Source organism: Sander vitreus, chromosome 3, assembly GCF_031162955.1.
Source record: "Sander vitreus isolate 19-12246 chromosome 3, sanVit1, whole genome shotgun sequence".
Lineage (NCBI taxonomy): Eukaryota > Metazoa > Chordata > Actinopteri > Perciformes > Percidae > Sander > Sander vitreus.
In genome coordinates this window covers 35364251-35385011 of record NC_135857.1, presented here as the reverse complement: position 1 = coordinate 35385011, position 20761 = coordinate 35364251, and the positions used below count along the sequence as shown (strand labels likewise).

At 40.6% G+C, this 20761-nt stretch overlaps 2 protein-coding genes across 2 annotated transcripts in view; both read right to left on the bottom strand.

The window, feature by feature from the left end:
* Nucleotides 1-963, bottom strand: part of LOC144515928 (uncharacterized) — a 37405-nt gene extending 36442 nt beyond the window's left edge. Inside the window, exon 1 of the mRNA XM_078247126.1 lies at nucleotides 840-963. The gene's annotated coding sequence lies outside the window, so the exon portion shown is untranslated. The remainder of the gene's footprint in view (nucleotides 1-839) is intronic.
* A 516-nt stretch (nucleotides 964-1479) lies between these two features.
* LOC144515966 (NACHT, LRR and PYD domains-containing protein 3-like) lies at nucleotides 1480-18213 on the bottom strand. The gene is given in 15 exon segments (XM_078247186.1): nucleotides 1480-1850; nucleotides 1852-2351; nucleotides 4554-4600; nucleotides 5204-5377; nucleotides 6164-6337; nucleotides 6433-8230; nucleotides 8405-8618; nucleotides 9220-9298; nucleotides 10662-10778; nucleotides 11310-11417; nucleotides 15472-15588; nucleotides 16095-16202; nucleotides 16474-16632; nucleotides 17052-17131; nucleotides 18206-18213. Coding segments are annotated over 13 exon segments (3657 nt in total). The 5' UTR covers nucleotide 16632; nucleotides 17052-17131; nucleotides 18206-18213; the 3' UTR covers nucleotides 1480-1787.
* Nucleotides 18214-20761: the final 2548 nt, after the last annotated feature.

The window sequence follows — 20761 nt, the reverse complement described above, 5'->3', positions numbered from 1 at the left end:
CAGATAATAACAGACCTTTATGAACTACTGCTCTTAACTGAAACCATTCAATGAGTCACTTGTCATTTGCAAAAATGAACAGTTGTACACTTTGCATTAAAAGCGAGCAGTGGAAGTTAATATGACTTAGGTCATTTATATTTTAGTTCTTGAGAGAGAGAGAGAGAGAGAGAGAGAGAGAGAGAGAGAGAGAGAGAGAGAGAGAGAGAGAGAGAGAGAGAGAGAGAGAGATATTTATGCATCATATTCTAGCGTTGTATAAAATAGATCTTCATGGTAAATTTCCTGAGTAACATTATCTTCTTCTTACTTTTATGAATGGTATGATTATGATGGTTTCAGTTCAGAGCAGTGGTCAGTTAATGTATATTACAGCCAACACTGTCAGCTGCTCACATTGTTCACCTTCCTCTAAAATATTACAAACACTAAAGCAGAACCAGAGAAGCCAACACGGTAGAAACGTAGTGGAGCTTCATTAGTTCTGAGAGTTTCCCTCTGATATTCTGTCCAATCAACAAGCGACTGGTTCCACCACGTGACGTGTGTTTACAGTGTTTGCTGCGTTTGATAACGTGCAGCGTGACGCAAACCGAACCAAATGAAAACTGCAACAACGTTACAACTTCAGCCCCGAATGTCACCGAGCCCACCGAACTACAGAGGAGCAACTAACGGAGCAGACTGTCGCTCAGCAACGGACGTTCTGTTTACCTGTATCGTAACAACAGCAGAATGGGAAGCTAACGCATGCGCAGCTCTGGCTTCTATTCGCTTTGATAGCCGTGTAAAAGAACAGTTATTACAGTGTTTACCTGAGTGTGTGTGTGCGGGTTTACCTGGAGCTCTGTCTTCTTAAAACCGTTCTTATACTGTCTATGTTTAAAACTCACTGATAAACAACACAACTATCCCGCCGCCAGCTCGAGAGCACAGTGAAGCAAAGAGACTTCCGGTTTCCTCCAAGTCAGGGATTTTCAGATTAAAAGTTTAAAATGAAAGAACGCCTCCACCTGGAGGTCAGGAGGGGAACTACAGATACACACTCAGTTAATGAATCAGGTAGTGGTGGACTGGAACTGAGTACATTTACTCAAGTACTGGACTTAACTCGAGGTACTTGTACTTTTCTTGAGTATTACAGTTAGCTTTCTATTTTCTGACTTTGTATGACATCATCAGTGTCTCTGCTTTCAGTCTGAACAAACCTCAACAGATTTAAAACCTTATACTTTCACGTCAAGTTCAAGTCAGTTAACATTCTGGTTTATTTTTCTGCAACAATTTGTGCTTTTTCTGTATTAATTTATGGTGCAAATGTCTTTATGTATGTAAAGGAAATATAACAGGTTTTTGGAGTAGACTGCACTGAGTTCCATAGTTTTTGATTATTGGGAGGGGGGGGGTGGATCAATCTCAGTAAAGAGAGTCAACTGATGAATGAAATCATGATATGATCAAATCAACAAATGATCGCCCTCAAGATGAAACATATAGATTTTATTAAAAGCATTTACAAACATTAGACTTTATGATGATTGTTTATAGAAACATTTAAATATATTACAATATGATTCAAAATATAAAGGACATAATAGTAACCTATAACATTATTTTTTAGATGTTACATATCATGAAGTGTTTTTAGTCAAACAGTTCTAATGTTGATGATCCCAGAGATGAAATCAGATGAATGTTTTTGTGTTTGAGTCTCAGATCTGCTTCACAGTGCAGAGTGTGTGTGATGGTGAACAGACTGAACTTTGGTTTCAGCAGCTGATCTTCAGTCAGTGTTTCTGTCCACAGGAGAGACTCTCAGTCCTGCAGAGGACACAGAGACACCGAGGCACCAGACCAGACTGTAAACCCAGGATAAAGAGGTTGAGTGAATGTGGTATTGAAGGTGTAGAGGAGGATCAGTGAGTCAGAGGAGACTGTGTAGAAGGACAGAGAGCCAGCAGGAACGTCCACATACACTGCTACTCTGTTAGAGACAGAGGAGGAGGAGAAGCATGTTTTTTTGTTATTGTGCCAGACAGAGTAACCATGTTCATCAGAGCAGAACAGACTCCAGGACTGATCATTCCATCCAAACACACAGTCATCACTGTCTCCTCTCCTTCTGATTCCTCTGTAACTCACTGATATATTAACCTCTCCTCTCCTCTCGACCTCCCAGTAACAGCGACCAGTCAGACCATCTCTACACAGCAGCTGAGCCCAGTATTCAAATCTGTCTGGATGATCAGGATATGACTGATACTCCTCCACATTTGTCACCTTCCTGTTGTTGTCAGACAGTTTGAGCTCTCTGTGTACTGTGTTTGTGTCCAGTTCCAGTTCACAGACATCTGATGGAGAGAACAAGACACAATACAGCTGCAGGTTATCATCTGATGATTTATTAACAACTTCACTGAGAATAACTGAAAGAAAACCATTCAAACGTTCATTTCATATTCAGCTGAGTGATGTTTAACAATCCAGTTCTAACATGAACAGTTACTGAACATGAGAGTCAACACGTCAACAATGTTCAGCTTCTCGTCCTCGTGTTGACCCGATGATGACAGCTGATGATCCAAATCTAGAAACATGAACTGAATAAAGTCTCACTAATAAAACTGTCACAGCTTCTTCTACTTCTTAACTGATGTTCAGTTTATATAAATACCAGTTTATGTAAAATATTGCAGAAAACAAAAATATAGTGATAGACCGTGGATTTCAAAAGGATTACAAAATGCCTGTAAAAAAAAAAGAATACACTTTATAGATAATGTATTAAACACAGAACTATAGAAGCAGAAAATAAATATAAGAAATATCAAAATAAGCTAATTAAGATTATAAGAACTTGTAAGAGAGAATACTATAGTAAACTATTAGATAATAATAAAAATATGAAGGGTATATGGAATATACTAAATAGTATTATAAGAAAGGGCACGAGACAGTCTAATTATCCCCAGTATTTCACTTGTAATGGAAAGAACATTAATAATATGGAGGACGTGGTCAATAATTTTAATAAATATTTTGCAAATGTTGGACCAGATTTTGCTGGAAAAATTCCTATTCTGCAGATAATCGATAACGGTTATAATGATCTTATTGAAAGAAATCAATGTTCAATGTTTCTTAAAGCAGTAGAAGAAAAAGAAATAATAGACATTGTTAAAAAATGCAAAACTAAAGCATCCACTGATTGTAATGAAATGGATATCAAGATAGTAAAAAATGTAACTGATGGGATCTCAAAACCATTAACTCATATTTTTAATTTGTCATTCCAAACTGGTAAATTTCCAACTAAAATGAAAACAGCAAAAGTCATACATTTGTACAAAACTGGAGATAAACACCACTTCACAAATTACAGGCCGGTCTCTATACTGCCTCGATTCTCATAAATTCTAGAAAAACTCTTCAATGACAGATTGGACAAATTCATAGATAAATACAAATTACTTACTGATAGTCAATATGGATTCAGAAAAAAATAGGTCAACATCACTAGCTTTAACTGATCTCATTGAAGAAATCACAAATTCCACAGACAAAAAGAAATATGGAGCTGGGGTATTTATTGATTTGAAATAAGCATTTGATACAATTAATCATGAAATATTAATTAATGAATGGGAACAGCTCGGGATTAGTGTTGAATTGGTTAAGCAGTTATTTAAAAGACAGGCAACAATTTGTGAAGTTGGGAGATTATACATCTGAATGTTTGGAAATTGCGTGTGGTGTCCCCCAGGGGTCAGTATTGGGACCAAAACTATTTATCCTCTATATAAAACGACATATGTAAAGTATCTGAATTACTGACATTTTTATTATTTGCAGATGACACAAACATCTTTGGTTCTGGTCAGAATTCACAGCAACTCCTGGACATAATCACTTCAGAATTCAGAACAATAAAAAGTGGTTTGACACGAATAAGTTATCATTAAATGTGAGTAAAACCAAATTCATGATATTTGGCAATCGTAAATCAATCAAGTTCAGTTACAGATAGAAGGTGTCAATATAGAAAGAGTATACAAAATGAAATTCCTTGGAGTGATTATACATGACAAGATTTGCTGGAAATCTCACCTAAAATATATCCAAACAAAACTGTCTAGAAATATTTCAGTCTTGGCTAAAGCAAAGCACATTTTAGACTACAAATCACTCCACATTTTGTATTGTTCAATGGTGTTACCGTATTTAAATTACTGTGTAGAGGTTTGGGGAAACACATATCAAAATTCACTGATACATGATTGGCCAGTGTGAGTTAAGTAGTTCCACAATGGAGGCACCGTGCTATTGTTTCTTGATTATTTTATTATAGTTGCTTTTGCCTATAAAATAACATCCACTGGTAAAGGGAGATTTAGCCAATTCACCATCAACTACTAAGCACTCAGGATCCTATTCAGTAAAACATTGAAATAGTAAATAACCTCATCTAATATTATACTTCCAGCACCAGGAAGGTGTTAAACTAGTGTAACACGCAGCTGAGTTCTCTTAGAGCAAACTTAAAACACACTCACACTTCCTGAGACCAGGTTTCAAAATCTGCGGTCCACCATGGTCCACCCTGCAGGAAGAAATGAAGACACAATCAACTTCATACACCAGGGCTGTGAATAATTGCAAAAATGTAACCATTATAGTCAGGGCCGGCCCTGTAAATCATGGGGCCCTTTGTTGTGATTGCTGGTCAAATAATAATAAAATACAGTTCTCGAGAGACAGAGTGAGACTACGTTGTGACTCTACAGCTCTCACTACAGCTTGTTCAAGTCACAGTCAGGGTAATGCTGCTAAAGCTGTCGCAGTGTGGTTACACTTACTCTGAGACAAGCACAACAGCGTTCTCTATGCCCTGGGGACAGACTGACAGGCTGGAGGTTGTTTGGGAGGGAAAATAAGATAAATAAGTTTGGCTTATTTTTCCAAAATAAATACATTATTTTGGTAAAGAGAAAGTAGGCTAGCAAAAACAGGTACCATTAGGGTACTGGTACCGAATTTCAAGTCCTTAATTTGATTTTAGGTTGCTTAACGTGATGATTGAGTTGATTACATCTTATTTTGTTAATGCCGAATGAATCGTTCCAGACCTTTGACTTTCAATAAAAATCAGATACGCCATTAAACATGAACCAGAGTCCCTTAGTACGTGTCTGTCCGTCCATACCTGAGAGTGTCTAGTCTCCAGTTTGGATCCTTAAGTCCAGCTGACAACAGCTTCACTCCTGAGTCTCCCGGATGATTGTAGCTCAGGTCCAGCACTCTCAGATGGGAGGGGTTGAAGCTCAGAGCTGAGGCCAGAGAAGTACAGCCTTCCTCTGAGATCATACAGCCTGAGAGACTAAACACACACACACACACACACACACACACAGACGTTAGACATTCACATTTGTCCACTGTTGTCACCAACTAAGGATTTACTTAAGAATAAAGCACTTCTGGTATCTTTTAAACCAGTGGTCGCAAACTTTTTTCAATAATGTACCCTTTTTGAATTGTTTCTTTAAGCCAAGTATCCCCTGACCAGCACTAATATTTTTTTGGTATATATAAAGAGGAACAGTGTAGCACTGTCAGCGATACATTTACATTTACAACAGCCTTGTACCTGAAAAAAAACATGTAAATGCTGATGAGAAAAAGAGACAAAAACTGTAGAAAAGACAAAACCTTGGAAAAAGATGGTAGAAAGAAGGAAGGAAGGAAGGCAAGAATAGGTCCAAAATAGTACCAAAAACAGTGATATAACTTGGAAAAAAGCAAGGGAAGGAAGGCAAGAATATGTCCAAAGAAGGCTACACAAATGTCACATTTTTGGTAGGAAAAAAAAAAAGTCTACATAAAGAGGAACAATGTTCTGTTAAAACATAAAACATTTTGTTAAATATCTCACATACCCCCTGCAGTCCTCCAAAGTACCCCTAGGGGTACATGTACCCCCATTTGAGAAACACTGCTTTAAACCACCGGTGCTCATGGAAAATAATTAAGTTCATGGAGAGGAGGAAGACTTATGACCAAAAAAGTCATAAAAAAATATATACAGGCACTCAAGGTTGGTTACAAAAAATACAAGAATTGTTGTTGTTGAAAATTGTTACTTAGGTCCTAACTGAACACCAACTTGAGAGTTTCCAGTTTGCAGTGTGGACTCTTCAGTCCAGGAGACACCAGCTTCACTCCTGAATCCTGCAGGTCGTTGTTACTCAGGTCCAGCTCTGTCAGACTAGAGGACTGGGAGCTGAGAACTGAGGACAGAGCTTCACAGCTTCTCTCTGACAGGTTACAAGCACTTAACCTAAAATGGAATCAGCATTGCAAAAAACTATTACACAATTTATTTTTCTCTAAATTAAAACTTCACTTAATCTGGATAGTTGTGTGTGCACGTACAGAGCTTTGTTGGAGGCTTTGACCACTGGCAGCAGCCTCAGAAGAGCCTCCTCTGAAGCAGAGTATTTCTTCAGGTCAAACACGTCCAGAACTTTTTCAGATGACAGTAAGATGAAGACCAGAGCTGACCACTGAGCAGGAGACAGTTTATCTGTGGAGAGACTTCCTGAACTCAGGGTCTGTTGGATATCCTCCACTAGAGAACCATCATTCAGTTCATTCAGACAGTGGAACAGATTGATGCTTCTCTCTGCAGACAGATCCTCACTGATCTTTGTTTTGATGTACTCGACTGTATTCTGATAGGTCTGTGAGCTACTTACTGTCTGTGTCATCAGCCCTCGTAGAAGAGTCTGATTGGTCTCTAGTGAAAGACCCAGGAGGAAGCGGAGGAACAAGTCCAGGTGTCCATTTGGACTCTCTAAGGCCTTGTCCACAGCACTTTGGTAGAACTGTGAAGATCCATCTTCTCTGGCTTCAGTCTTCTGGGATGTTGATTCTTCTTCTGCCAGCAGGTTGACTCCAGAGTTGATGAATGTCAGATGAACATGAAGAGCAGCCAGGAACTCCTGAACACTCAGATGGACGAAGCAGAACACCTTGTCCTGGTACAGTCCTCTCTCCTCTTTAAAGATCTGTGTGAACACTCCTGAGTAAACTGAGGCTTCTCTGATATTGATGCCACACTCTGTCAGGTCTGATTCATAGAAGATCAGGTTGCCTTTCTGCAGCTGCTCAAAAGCCAGTTTTCCCAGGCACTCAATCATCTCCCTGGTCTCTGGACTCCAGTGTTGATCTATCTCAGATTTTCCATCATATTTGAGGTTCTTCAGTTTGGACTGAACAACCAGGAAGTGGATGTACATCTCAGTTAGGGTCTTGGGCAGCTCTCCTCCGCCTATGGTCTTCAACACTTTATCCAGAACTGTAGCAGTGATCCAGCAGAAGACTGGGATGTGGCACATGATGTGGAGGCTTCGTGATTTCCTAATGTAGGAGTAGATTTTGTTGTCCTGCTCCTCATCTCTGAATCTCTTCCTGAAGTACTCCTCCTTCTGTTGGTCAGTGAACCCTCTGACCTCTGTCACCATGTCAACACACTCAACAGGGATCTGATTGGCTGCTGCAGGTCGTGTGGTTATCCAGAGGCGAGCAGAGGGAAGCAGTTTCCCCCTGATGAGGTTTGTCAGCAGCACACCCACTGAGGTGGACTCTGTAACATCAGTCAGGATCTCAGTGTTGTGGAAGTCCAGAGGAAGTCGACACTCATCCAGACCGTCAAAGATGAACACAACCTGGAACTCTTCAAACCTGCAGATTCCTGCTTCTTTGGTTTCACTGAAGAAGTGATCAACAAGTTCCACCAAGCTGTACTTTCTCTCTTTCAGCACGTTCAGCTCTCTGAAAGTCAATGGAAATATGAAATGGATGTCCTGGTTGGCTTTGTCTTCAGCCCAGTCCAGAGTGAACTTCTGTGTTAAGACTGTTTTCCCGATGCCAGCCACTCCCTTAGTCATCACGGTTCTGATTGGTTCATCTCTTCCAGGTGGGGATTTAAAGATGTCTTCACATCTGATTATTGTTTCTGGTCCGTTTGTTTTCCTGAATGCTATTTCAATCTGTCTGACCTCATGTTCTTCATTGACCTTTAAAGTCCCTCAATCTGTGATGTAGATCTCTGTGAACATCTTACTCAGAAGGGTTGGGTTTCCTGCTTTAGCAATCCCCTCAAACACACACTGGAACTTCTTCTCCAGGTTGGACTTGAATTTGGGGCGGCATACTGCAGCATGAGTTCCTGAATAAACAAACAACAAATTATGTCAGAGAATCTAAACATTTAAGGCTATATCAGTTTTAAGAAAAACAGCGTTGGATCTGATGCAGATATGTGCAGTATAGTATATATATAGTTTTTCCCAATTTGACTTATTTTCCTCTTTCCATCATGTTAAATCTTAAATCATCTTACTGCTCTGCAGACAGTCAGCCAGCTCCTCCTGCTTCATTCTCCTCAGGAAGTGCAGTGTAATCTTCAGAAATGCGTCTCTGCTGCTCCTACTCTGCTCTTCATCCTCACCGTGAAACACATCCTCAGCTTTCTTCTGACTCTCTTCTGGATTTAGAACCTTCTGGATCTTCTTCAGCTCGTTCTTCACAAAGGTGACGATGTTTTCCTCCAGCAGCTGAAACAGAAACGATAAACCGAACATGTAATGTAAAGAACTAGGGGTGTGACCTTACACTCAGCTCACAAGACGAGACAAGATTGGGCTCATGAGAACGAGATGAGATTTTTAACACTATTTTGTAGAAAACCTAAATGATGAAATATGACTTTTATTCAATCGAAAATCACAAAAAGGAAAAATGAGCACTTTGAAAGGTTTTGCCACAAACTCATATGGCTTCTCTCCTTTATAACTAACCTCTTCAGACCTAATAATTCAATTCGGACAATTGTGTGTGTCTGAACTAAGCCCCACTCTCTGTGAAAGACGCTCTAAGGTACAGACATTTGGCACCAATTGAGTGAATTGGTCCTCGGTAGTACCAACGTAATTCTGCACTTGTGTACTGATATCATGAGACAACTTTTAACCTCAACTAAAAATATTGTAACGTTTTAATCTCGCGTACACCTCTATAAAGAACACAACATATGATTCATCAGGCTGAAGGTATGCTGGTCTGAACAGAGCAGCATGGAGACTGTTGGGATCTGAATGGTAGTTTAGCATTTAATCTGTAGCTAATAGCGAAAACTGAGTTTGTACATGTACACACCATAAATATGGAGTCCAGGTCTGTTTGATGCAGCTGGGCAGACTGACAACCAAGGCCATCTGAAATCTTCTGCTGAATTCTGTGGAGAAAACATCAAGTTTAAGAACAATTATTAAAATCTGCAACCTACACAGCTGGCTAGGTCTTCCTCCAAGCCTCAGCAGCAAAGACGCTAGATGGAAGGAGGAACATTGCTCAGCTTCCCATGACAAGCCTGAAAAAAAAAAAAAAAGAGTTCATAAACTTCAACACAAGAGGTTCTGCATAACCAGGAAACGAATGACCGTGGGCTGTTTGCTGTTTGTGATTTTTATAGACTGGATTCAAGGCACAGCCAGGTGGGAGGAAAGTGTCTGGTTTGATTGCTTCTCTGCATTTTCAGATTTTGTGGTTCTGTTGGCTTCTTCAGACTGATCTACAGCGTGTGCTGGAACCGTTTGCAGCCGAGTGGGAATCAGTCGGGATGAGGTTCAGCACCTCCAAATCTGAGGCCATGGTTCTCTTTCGGCAACGTATGGTCATAAGCTTTGGGTAGTGACCAAAAGATAGAGATCGAAGATACAAGCGGCCAAAGTGAGTTCCTCATCGGGGTTTCTGGGCTCAGCCTTGGACACAGGGTAAGGAGCTTTGACATCCAGAGGGAGCTCGGAGTAGAGCTGTTGCTCTTTTGTGCCAAAAGGAGCCAGCTGAGGTGGTTCTGTCTTCTGGTAAGAATTTCTCCTCAACGCTTACCATTGGAGGTCTTCCAGGCAAGTCCAGCTGGGAGGAGACCCCGGGGTAGACCTACAACACGATAGAAGGATTATATATCTCTTCTGGCCTGGGCAAGCCTTGGGATCCCCCAGGAGGAGCTTGAAAGCTGGTGAGAGGGACGTCTGGGCTACCTTTCTTGACCTGTTGCCACCGTGACCAGAACACGGATTTAGCGGATGACAATGACAATGGACTTGTAACTTTACTTGGACCGACTGATCAGGACTGACTTGATATCCTCCCAAAAGCCTTAAGGTTAATAATGAAATTATTATATATTCTTATTAAAAAGTAAAGTGAGTGAAAACAGAAGGCACCTCATGTATAAACTTGGTAGGCCCAGGGTAATGAAGACCACCATTGTCCCTGTCCTGTCAGCAAAGAGACCAAAGCCCTCTGCCTGAATGACTACTACCCAGTAGTCTCGCATTGCCAGACCTTCCTCCACAGCTTTGCAGGGGAAGGTCTGACTAGTCCACACCGCATTCTGGGATGGGAGAAAAATGTGCTCTGGTTTATTGCCATTTCTTTAAACCAATGACAATCGTCTTTGGCGGCGCTAATCTGTCTGGTGGTTCTGGTCCTGGTATCACTGGGCATCAGATCAAAACCACATTTTGTGGTCATTGCCAATCCTAGACCATGAAGCTCCGAGAGAGTCTGACAATAACAAAGTTTTAAATTCTTACCTTTCATCAACAGCTTGTCCAACTTTAAAGTTAATAGGACGACCCATAGACTGGTCACTCTTCATGAACACACAGCTGGGTTCAGGTCCAGGTTCAGGTTTGGGTCTTAGCTGCAGACTAATACAAACAAACGGAAGAATACGTTTAACTAGTGACATTAATCAATTTCCCCTGTTTTATTATTATTATATCAATGATGATATACAACTCTCATTTTGATAATTGAGTGTCAGGATGAATACTATAAATGGATCTGTCTCAGAGTTGATCATGTTGTGAACATGTGAACTTTTCTTAGTGCGGCACTCTGAAGCAGAAGCTCACGTCACTTTGACCCAACATGACTGATGACTTTACACTCAACTTCACAAAATCAAAAAATTTACAACAATGACTTGTGATTTCACTTGGACTTGATATCCTCCCAAAGCCCAAAGATTAATTATGATCATATACATTTTTTTTCAAAGAATCAACTCTTCATGTTCCTGAAAACAGATTGACTTTCAGTCGTTGTAAGAAAGGTGTTTGGCAGTTCAAAGCTGGCTGGTGGTTCTGGTCCTGGTATCACTGGGTATCAGATCGAAACCTCGACTATGAAGCTCTAAGAGAATCAGATAATAACAAAGTTCACTTTTAAATTATTACCTTTCATCAACAGCTGGTCCATCTTTAAAGTTAATAGGACGACCCATAGACTGGTCACTCTTCATGGACACACAGCTGGATCCAGGTCCAGATTTCTGCTCCTGCATCCTGGTAAAAACAAAGACAGTGGATCAGTAACTGTTTACCAAAATGTAATCTGATGGAAGATGCTGTCTCATCTCAGTAGATAAGCCCTAGCGCTGACAGTGGCAAAGGCCCTGAACTGAAGGAATCTTCCGTTCCTTCTTCCGGCAAATTAATCGCCTTTTTGAGGGGCTTAAAATACTTACAAATAGGGATGCACCGATCCGACTTTTTGAGTCCCGATACCGATGCCAGGGTTTTGTGTATCTGTTGATACCCGATACCAAGCTGATACCGTTGTTGAATTAATAATAAACTGTATACCTTCCACCTTATACCTTCCTTCCACCATGTGGAAGAGACTAAAAGGCACCAGACTTTCCTAACTAAACATGACTTTCCTAACTAAGACAAAATAACAGATGTAATGTATTGAATTCTTATTTATTTGTTATTTAAAAAACAATTCTGCATTGAAATCAAAAAATATAATGTAATGAATCTTCTTAAAATAAATTTAAATAAATAACAATAATGGGCCTTCAATAATGGGCCACCTTTATATAGGTTTATAATATCACAAAAAACATGTTAATGTCATGTTTACTAAAAGCTTTGATTACTAAAGGGTTTGGCTCCAGGACATTATACAATAACGTTATATGAAGGAGAATCCATGAAACGGTTACAGAAGCTAAACTATTTTTTATTGTGCAAACTGCAAAGTAGTAAAATAAACTCAAATCGAAGGAATAGCTAACACATACAAACAACTTTAACATTGTTTCCCTTTCAAAACAAAATAGTTGTAAGCTAGTTGTATAAACACTACCTTGGCCACAGGTAAGTTAAGTTGTAGTGTGGTTGTAGTGGGCGACTGAACGTAGCTCCGCTGTCAGCCTCCTTCGCTGTTTGAATAATGTTAGTAGGTTGGCAGACGTATTTCAGCGAAGCAAGACATCTTAAATCCAGTGTTTTAATCATTGCTCTGAACCTGTCTTTCTCAAACGGTCTGTAGCAGGACCCTAGGTGGACTGCGTTCATAAGGTTTCTCCACTGCATGCTTGAAGTGACATGTCTTTAACGTTAGCACAGTAACATTAGCACGGCCGAGTAACGTTAGAAGCGACGGGCAACAACAGTTGCTAAATTATGTCCGATTTTTTTAGAAACAAAAAAACTTCGGAACAACAGAGGGCTCCTCTCTTAAGCACACGTAGTTCTGGTGTATCTCCGGTCTTTCTTCATCCTCTAGCTAACTTCTCTGTTATTGAATGTGCAGTAGCGACCGAGCCTCTCCCAGCTTAACAGACTGTTATGCTACCTGGCTAGTGTAATGGAAAAATTACATAGACCATGATTTTCTTAACCATGATTGTTCATCTATTGAGTAAATTTTAATTATAAGTAGATCCTTAAATATGCCTCTGAAACATGTGTCTCCTAAAGATATTTCCTGAAACAGTCCTCCAGTTTAAAGATAGCTGAAAAGGGTATGACCCTGTGTATTCTCTACTACAAGCAGATGGCAACGACGCACAGGCGTCTGTAGAGATATGCAAAGGTCAGTTTGTCCAAAACCTAACGTTGGAGCCTGAACCAATCTGTAGACGAGATAGATTCCCGACTCCTATTGAAGGACTTTTTTGACACACTAGACAGATGTACAGGGACAGTTTTAGACAGCAGTGTTCAAGATTAGAATGTTTTCCAAACATGGTCGTGTTTTCTGCTGTGAAAATGGGATATAAGGAGTTGGCATATGTTACGAGGCACAGATCGGCTGTCACTTTGTAACTCTGTTCATTGTTCATTGGGAATTGCTGTTCTTGTCACTGTTTGATTGTTCTCTCGAGAAAATAATTAAACCCTTCCACCGAATACCTAAACTTTAATCCAGTTTGCAGCCTGTCTTTATTTTGTTTCAACAAGGTCTCTTCTTCACCCAAATTCCTCCCTCGCTGAACAGAAACTTCCACAACACTAGCTAGGCTAGCAGCTATAATGTTACCCAGCATGCTGTTGGGCGGTGTACATTTGTAAATGTAAAATTATTAGTGTTAGAAACTGTTTAAGTCACAAATTGTTATATGCTATGATGTTTTATCCTTTTAAAGAGTGTTAGTTGTGGGTTATTAATTGTTGTGTTATAAAGTTACTACCGTGAGTGAGAAAGGTACGCAGTTAACAGGGGTCCCGGTGCTGCGACGGAGGAAAAAAAATAAAAATAAAAACTGGATCGGCCCGAGGATCTGTTAATTTTTCCGATCCCCGATCCAACTATTTTTGTCAATATCGGGGACGATATCCGATCCTAATATCGGATCGGTGCACCCCTACTTACAAACTCACCAAAAATTGGTGGTTGCATCAAGCCTGGTGAAAATGTACATATTTAAAGCAACAGAACTTTTCCCGCTTCTGTCCCACTACAGCAGAATGGTCCCATTATGTCTCATTGGAACTACAGATCCACTACCCGATCTGGCAAACTTGCATAGTGCGGTTATAGCCGGTAGAGAGCCGCAGCTGAATGCAGAAGTGCCGTTCACCCTGTTACGAGTTGATGAACCATTGAAACGATTTTGGAAACATAATTTTTAAGGTACAAAAAGTTCTCTAGTGTTGCTTTAAGGGTTTCAGGAATAGGCGCACAAAAATGGCCTGCTAGCCCCCCTACAAAATAAAAAGAAACTGAGCCCCTGCAGTACGTTTAACGTAGACTAACGAAAGCGTGGTACACAAATGTAGCATGTCAAGATGTACGAAAAAAGCTCATTGGAGTCATACCCTTAACGCAACAGGAAGTCCGCCATTTTGAATTGAAAGTTCAAAATTAGTGCAATTTTGGCAATTTCCACGTCGTACTTTAATGAACTCCTCCTATAGATTTCATCTGATTGACTTAAAAATTTCGTCTATACCATCTTAAGACCTTACAGATGATAACTGATTAAAAGCTTGAGTTTTCGTCATAGGGCCAAGCTGTGGCGGGGCAGCCATTTTGTGCGTTTCGTAATCGAAAGAAGAAGTGGGTGTAACTTGAGTGTACATTGACCAATTGGCTTGAAACTTTTCAGGATTCATAAGAGTTCAACCCTAAGGAGCGCCCCCTAGTGGCAAGAGGAAGTAGACCTAAAAGTCAAGGTGCTATACTTTAACAAACTCCTCCTAGAGATTTCATCCGATCAACTTCAAATTGGTTTTGTGCCATCTCAAGACCTAAATGATGAAAAGTTATTAAAAACTTGAGTTTTTGTCCAACGATGTGGGCGTGGTGTGGCGGCCATTTGGAGCATTTATAGATGAACAAAGAAGTTGTTGTAACTTGAGTGTACATTGTCATATCTAGATAGATAGATAGATAGATAGATAGATAGATAGATAGATAGATAGATAGATAGATATCTATATATGGGTCCAAGCCTGAGGTCATCTATAGGCCAAAACTGACTTTTGGTCATATCGCCCCCGCTGGCAACAGGAAATCCACCTTATATGACAAACATCATCCGATTTACATGAAACTTATAATGTATGGTCTACATGTGATACTGAGCCCGCCCATATACCTTTAACCACAACCATGTACTCAGGCCACACTGCTTTTTATGACTTTTTAACCCATTAAGGTGGAGTTTTGTGTGAGGTATCTTTGAACTCATTACAGAGTTCCATTTTCATCGGTCATGGTTTGGCCCGCCCTCTATGCTTTAGCCACGCTCACTTTCACAGCTAAAGAACAGTGTGACGTAGAGTCTTGTGTGAGGTATAACTGAACTCAGCAGATAGATCCCTTTTCATTGGTGAAGATTTGCAGTGTCTGAGTGCCATGCAAATGCACGGTCGCATGGATTTCCGTCTGCCAGTGACCCCCAACGTGCAAGGAGGTGCGAGGGCCCCGTCCAACGCTGCGTGCAGCTTTAATTTTATGAATTTATTTATAGAGTAGGTGTACACTGTGATGTCACTGCTGACACATTATATCATGGAGTCCTACAAAAGACTACAAAACTCTGGACCAAGTCTGGATTCTTCTTCTCGGGAGAGGCAGATAAATTCATTTTCAAATTCTTACCTTTTATCAACAGCTTGTCCATCTTTAAAGTTAATAGGACGACCCATAGACCAGTCACTCTTCATGGACACACAGCTGGGTTCAGGTCCAGGTTCAGGTTTGGGTCTTAGCTGCAGACTAATACAAACAAATGGACGAATACTTTTAACTAGTTACATTCATCAATTTGCCCTGTTTTATTATTATATCAAGGATGATATATAAGTCTCATTTTGATAATTGAGTGTCAGGATGAATACTATAAATGGATCTGTCTCAGAGTAGATCATGTTGTGAACATGTGAACTTTTCTTAGTGCGGCACTCTGAAGCAGAAGCTCACATCACTTTGACTCAACATGACTGATGACTTTAGACTCAACTTCACAAAATTGTGATTTCACATGGACTTGATATCCTCCCAAAGCCCAAAGATTAATTATGATCATATACATTTTTTTTCAAAGAATCAACTCTTCATGTTCCTGAAAACAGATTGACTTTCAGTCGTTGTAAGAAAGGTGTTTGGCAGTTCAAAGCTGGCTGGTGGTTCTGGTCCTGGTATCACTGGGTATCAGATCGAAACCTCGACTATGAAGCTCTAAGAGAATCAGATAATAACAAAGTTCACTTTTAAATTATTACCTTTCATCAACAGCTGGTCCATCTTTAAAGTTAATAGGACGACCCATAGACTGGTCACTCTTCATGGACACACAGCTGGATCCAGGTCCAGATTTCTGCTCCTGCATCCTGGTAAAAACAAAGACAGTGGATCAGTAACTGTTCACCAAAATGTAATCTGATGGAAGATGCTGTCTCATCTCAGTTGATAATCGATCGTTGGCTCTTTCTTAACTATTAAAGTAAGAAGTTAATTTTATTAATATATTTATACAGTAGGTGTACACTGGGATGTCACTGCTGACACATTATATCGTCCTACTACACACTACAAAGCTCTGGACCAAGTCTGGATTCTTCTTCTCAGGACAGGCAGATAAATTCATTTTCAAATTATTACCATTCATCAACAGCTTGTCCATCTTTAAAGTTAATAGGACGACCCATAGACCGGTCACTCTTTATGGACACACAGCTGGGTTCAGGTCCAGGTTCAGGTCCAGGTCCAGGTTTAAACTTAAGTTTAGGTCCAGGAGAGTTTGGATTCTGCTGCTGCATCCTGATACAAACAAAGACAGTGGATGAGTAGGGTCCAGCATTTTGGGCCCCACAAGGCTGTGCAGACCCCACAAGTGCTGTATTCCCCGGTTTTTTGGACCCCACGACTATAGTAAAACAAGAACACACACACACACACACACACACACACACACACACACACACACACACACACACACACTTCTTTTAACCTACAGATAACTGCTGCCGTCTTCTCTTGTGTATCAGAGACTGAAACGGTGACGCTATAAGGCTATCACACGATGAGTAATTGTGGCCGCTGTCACTACTCCAAAGGTAGCTGCCTGCTGGCTGTTTTCATCCTGCAGGAGACTCTTTAACTAGCGGCTCCGGCTAGAGGACTCTATAACAAACCAAATGTGTATGCTGCATTCTCATTCACTCCAAAAGAACACTTACTTTCTCTTGCTCTTGCTGGCCGCACCGCCAGCGGACTCACGCGCGCCTGGCAGGAAGTGGACATGTGTCACGCGATAACTCTGGTCATCATGTGATATGAAGGTTTTCATTTTCGTTTCATCTAGCTAATTATTATTGTTAAATATTCTTCTTAAACGGACCACTTGCGGGGCATCGTCAAAGATTTTTTTTAAAAAAAGAATCTGGACAAAAAAAGGGCACTTGGATTATTGTTTATTAAATCGGTGTTGCTGAAGTTAAATAAATTGTATTAGACTTTAAAGAGCAGTTGTCTGGTTGTCCAGGTCAGTGCTCGTATTCACTCCTTCAATGTTCACTTATTAAATATCAGATTCATTCATTAAGACATTTAATAGCTGCATCCTTAAGAGACTGCATCCACAGTTCAGTTATTGGTCCCTGAGTTTAGGGTGGTGCCCTGATGATTATTTGTGATAATGTGTGATCAAGATATACATTTCCATAACTTTAATAATGTTGATAAAATACCATTGATAATAGCTAATAACTGAACCTGTGCTTCCTAAAAACACAAAGAAATAGTCGGCAGGTTGATCAATAATGAAAAGAATCATTGCAGCATCATATAAAACTGATCAAAACAGTCAAGTGTAGCTTACACCTGAACGCATCAGAAAGAATAATCTCATCATATATTATAGTACAACACACACAGGGGGACATTTTACTTTGATACTTTAAGTACATTTAGCTGATAATACTTTTCTGCTTTTACCAAAGTAACAATTTCAAGGTGGAACTTTAACTTTTACTAACAAAGTCATTTGTTGGTACTTTTACTGCAGTACAGAATGATCTTAGGGGAATTCTGTAATGCAGTAAAAGTACAAACAACACGGTGATCAAAGCTGTTCGACCAGTTTTGACCCTCCCTGTTTTTCACTGATGATTCTGCTGTTGTTTTGACCTGAGAACTACCAACAGTAATACATGCTAATCATTCTCCAACCACTCTCCTTTAACTCACATGGACACTCGTTTGAATCATAGTCCATCTATAAAGATCTGAAGAACAACCCAGAAAGAAACATTTCTTCTGTCCAGTCAAACAGATTGAATCAAAGTGATTCTGTTCATCAAACATTTCCAGATTCCTCTGGTCAGATTCTCACCTGCTGAAGTCTCTTCAGGTCACTTTACAGACACTTTCCTCCTTCACGTGTCGAGGAAACACTGGGAGAGACGAAGCTGCTCATTGTCCCTCGTCAGTCCTGGTGTCGATTTTCATTTACAGATAACTTCAGAGTGACGTCAGAACCAGTCCAACCTGTTCACAGACCCAGTCAGTGTCAGAGAAGTCCCCCATCAGACGATGGAGTTCTACTATCTGTCCACTAGATGGAGCTAACTGACCATCTAATGAGCTGAAGATCAGGAACTGGTACAGCAGCAGGTATCTCTCCAAGTGGCCTCCGTGTGACATGTCACTTTGATACTTTAAGTACACTTAGCTGTTAATATTTACTACCTTAATACTTATTTTACACTGCTTGTTTTTGTCCGACATTTACCTTTACATGTACCGCTCCCTCACTCTTGGGTGAGAAGAAAATCTCCAAATTAAAACAATAAAAGCATCTTTCTCCTGTGGGATACGCTGCCTGCTGGAAGCTGCACTTTATATTCTAGCTGGAAGGAAATAAAAGGGGGATGCGTGGGATTGCCCCCTTTCTGGTCTACATGTCCCTGCCTCTGCTGAATTATTTTTATGCCCAGTGTGGACAAACTGTACCCCCCCCCTCAAAGTGATTCATGATGCTTCACCAATAGACCATATATTATATACCTAAAATAGAAGTATTTTAACTCTACTGGCTGGCTACATTGCACCCGTAACGTAAGCGGAGCTGATGTTCCAACACTACGCTTCCACCATGATCATCAAACTGGAGACACCGGGCACAGAGCAGCGTAGTGCTGCATATGCTCCGCAGAGATCTGCTCTACAAGGTAGAAACAGGACAGTCTTCTATTTAGATTTTTACAAGAGGTGTGTGCGGCCCTTTCACACAGAACTGGATCATAAAGTGTCTATATTTCTTTTACATTAAACTACCGATATACAGGAAATTACTTCATGACTGTCAGAGAGCGTATTGGCAGTTTGGTTTTGAGAGTTTGTGTTTTTATTTCTTGTTTCCCTCCCCTGCGTCCTCTGACAACAGCTGACAGTAGATTCACATTTTCACAGCGCTGTGCCGGCTGCAAAAAAAACTGAAGAAACAACAACAATCCCAAAGCAAAAGCTCTCCGTCTCGCCTGTGACTCCCACAATCCTACGCCGTGTGGCGCTGCAGGTGGAGCCGGTTAAAAGATACATTCCACGGCACATAGGCTCCGCTAACGGTCCGCATACGTTACGCGTTCACTGTAGCCAAAGTGTAAGTAAAGCGCTGTAACGTGAACAGTCTTTAGTGCGAGGGGCGATAAACTGTGAGCCGCTACAGAGCTCCGGGACGCCGGCTGCCAGCAGCAGCTGTTCAGCTGCTACAGAGCTCTGTTGAATCAGCGGCAGTTTGAAGATGTGTTTAGAGGCCAATAGGTGACTGGGAGCTCCATGTCCATGGTACTGGAAGGGGGGGGGGGGGTCATTATGGCACGTTTTCTTTTGTTGTGCATGATTAAAAAAAAACATTCCCCCCAAAATGAAATTAGATGTTATAATAATATTAATCCTTAGAGTTTTTGGGACAAAGAGTCTATGTACATGAAGGATTGTTTGTTCCACAATGACAAAACTTGTCATATCTGCAGAGTGTCAGTTCCTGGCTTGTAAGAGAACTAAAATCCAAACGTTAAGAGTCTGACTGGCCAACAGGAATAAAAGACGGGAAAAGTAATAAGATGAGACAGACATTAGGCAGAAAGGTTGTAACCCTAGTGCTACCAAAGCAGAAGGTAATAGCAGAACCATTAAAAGGTGAAGGAAGTAAGGCCAGTATTGGGATGGGATGTATTGTTGAGGAGTCATTCTGCAGGAATGAAAACAAGTCAGACATTTAGAAACTTTGGTTTTTGTCATCACACGAGGCTAATTGATTATGAATTATTGATATAATCAAGTGTAGCAGTCATCAACATCTGTCCTTGTTTTTAGACAGCTGTGATGCTCCACCAGATGTTCCAGCTGCAGTCAGTTAGCTGCACATGTCCAAACTGTGCAGCTTGATGCAGAATCAACAGTAGCAGTTAACAGGCTGTTGTTCTACCTCCCATTCCTCCTGTTTAACTACACTGGGCACTTTTCCCCAGGTTGGTGAAAAGACTTGGGTGACCATGTTTGGCAGGAGGTTTAGGGCTCCTCCCCTTAAGAAGATGTGATGATTTAAAAAACAAAAATGCAATTTGACAGCATCTTCGAGCATTATTATGACCATATCTGTGTCTAAAACAGTTGGTTGTGATGCTCAGATTGATTTTACATTCACTTGGCTTCGGTACTGTCCAAAACTGCTGGAGTCTGTGATGAAGACTGAAGGTAAAAGTTCAGATATAATATTCACAAAGTCATCATTAAAGTGGTTGTACTCCCAGTTTGTGTGTTGGTTGGCTGTCCCAGCTGATTTCTGCTGATTGGAAACATCTCCAACTTTCCATCCAACAACTGAAGAAGGAAAGTGAACCGACAGCAGCACCTGTCCGTCCATCAGTCACCTGGAGCGGGAGGG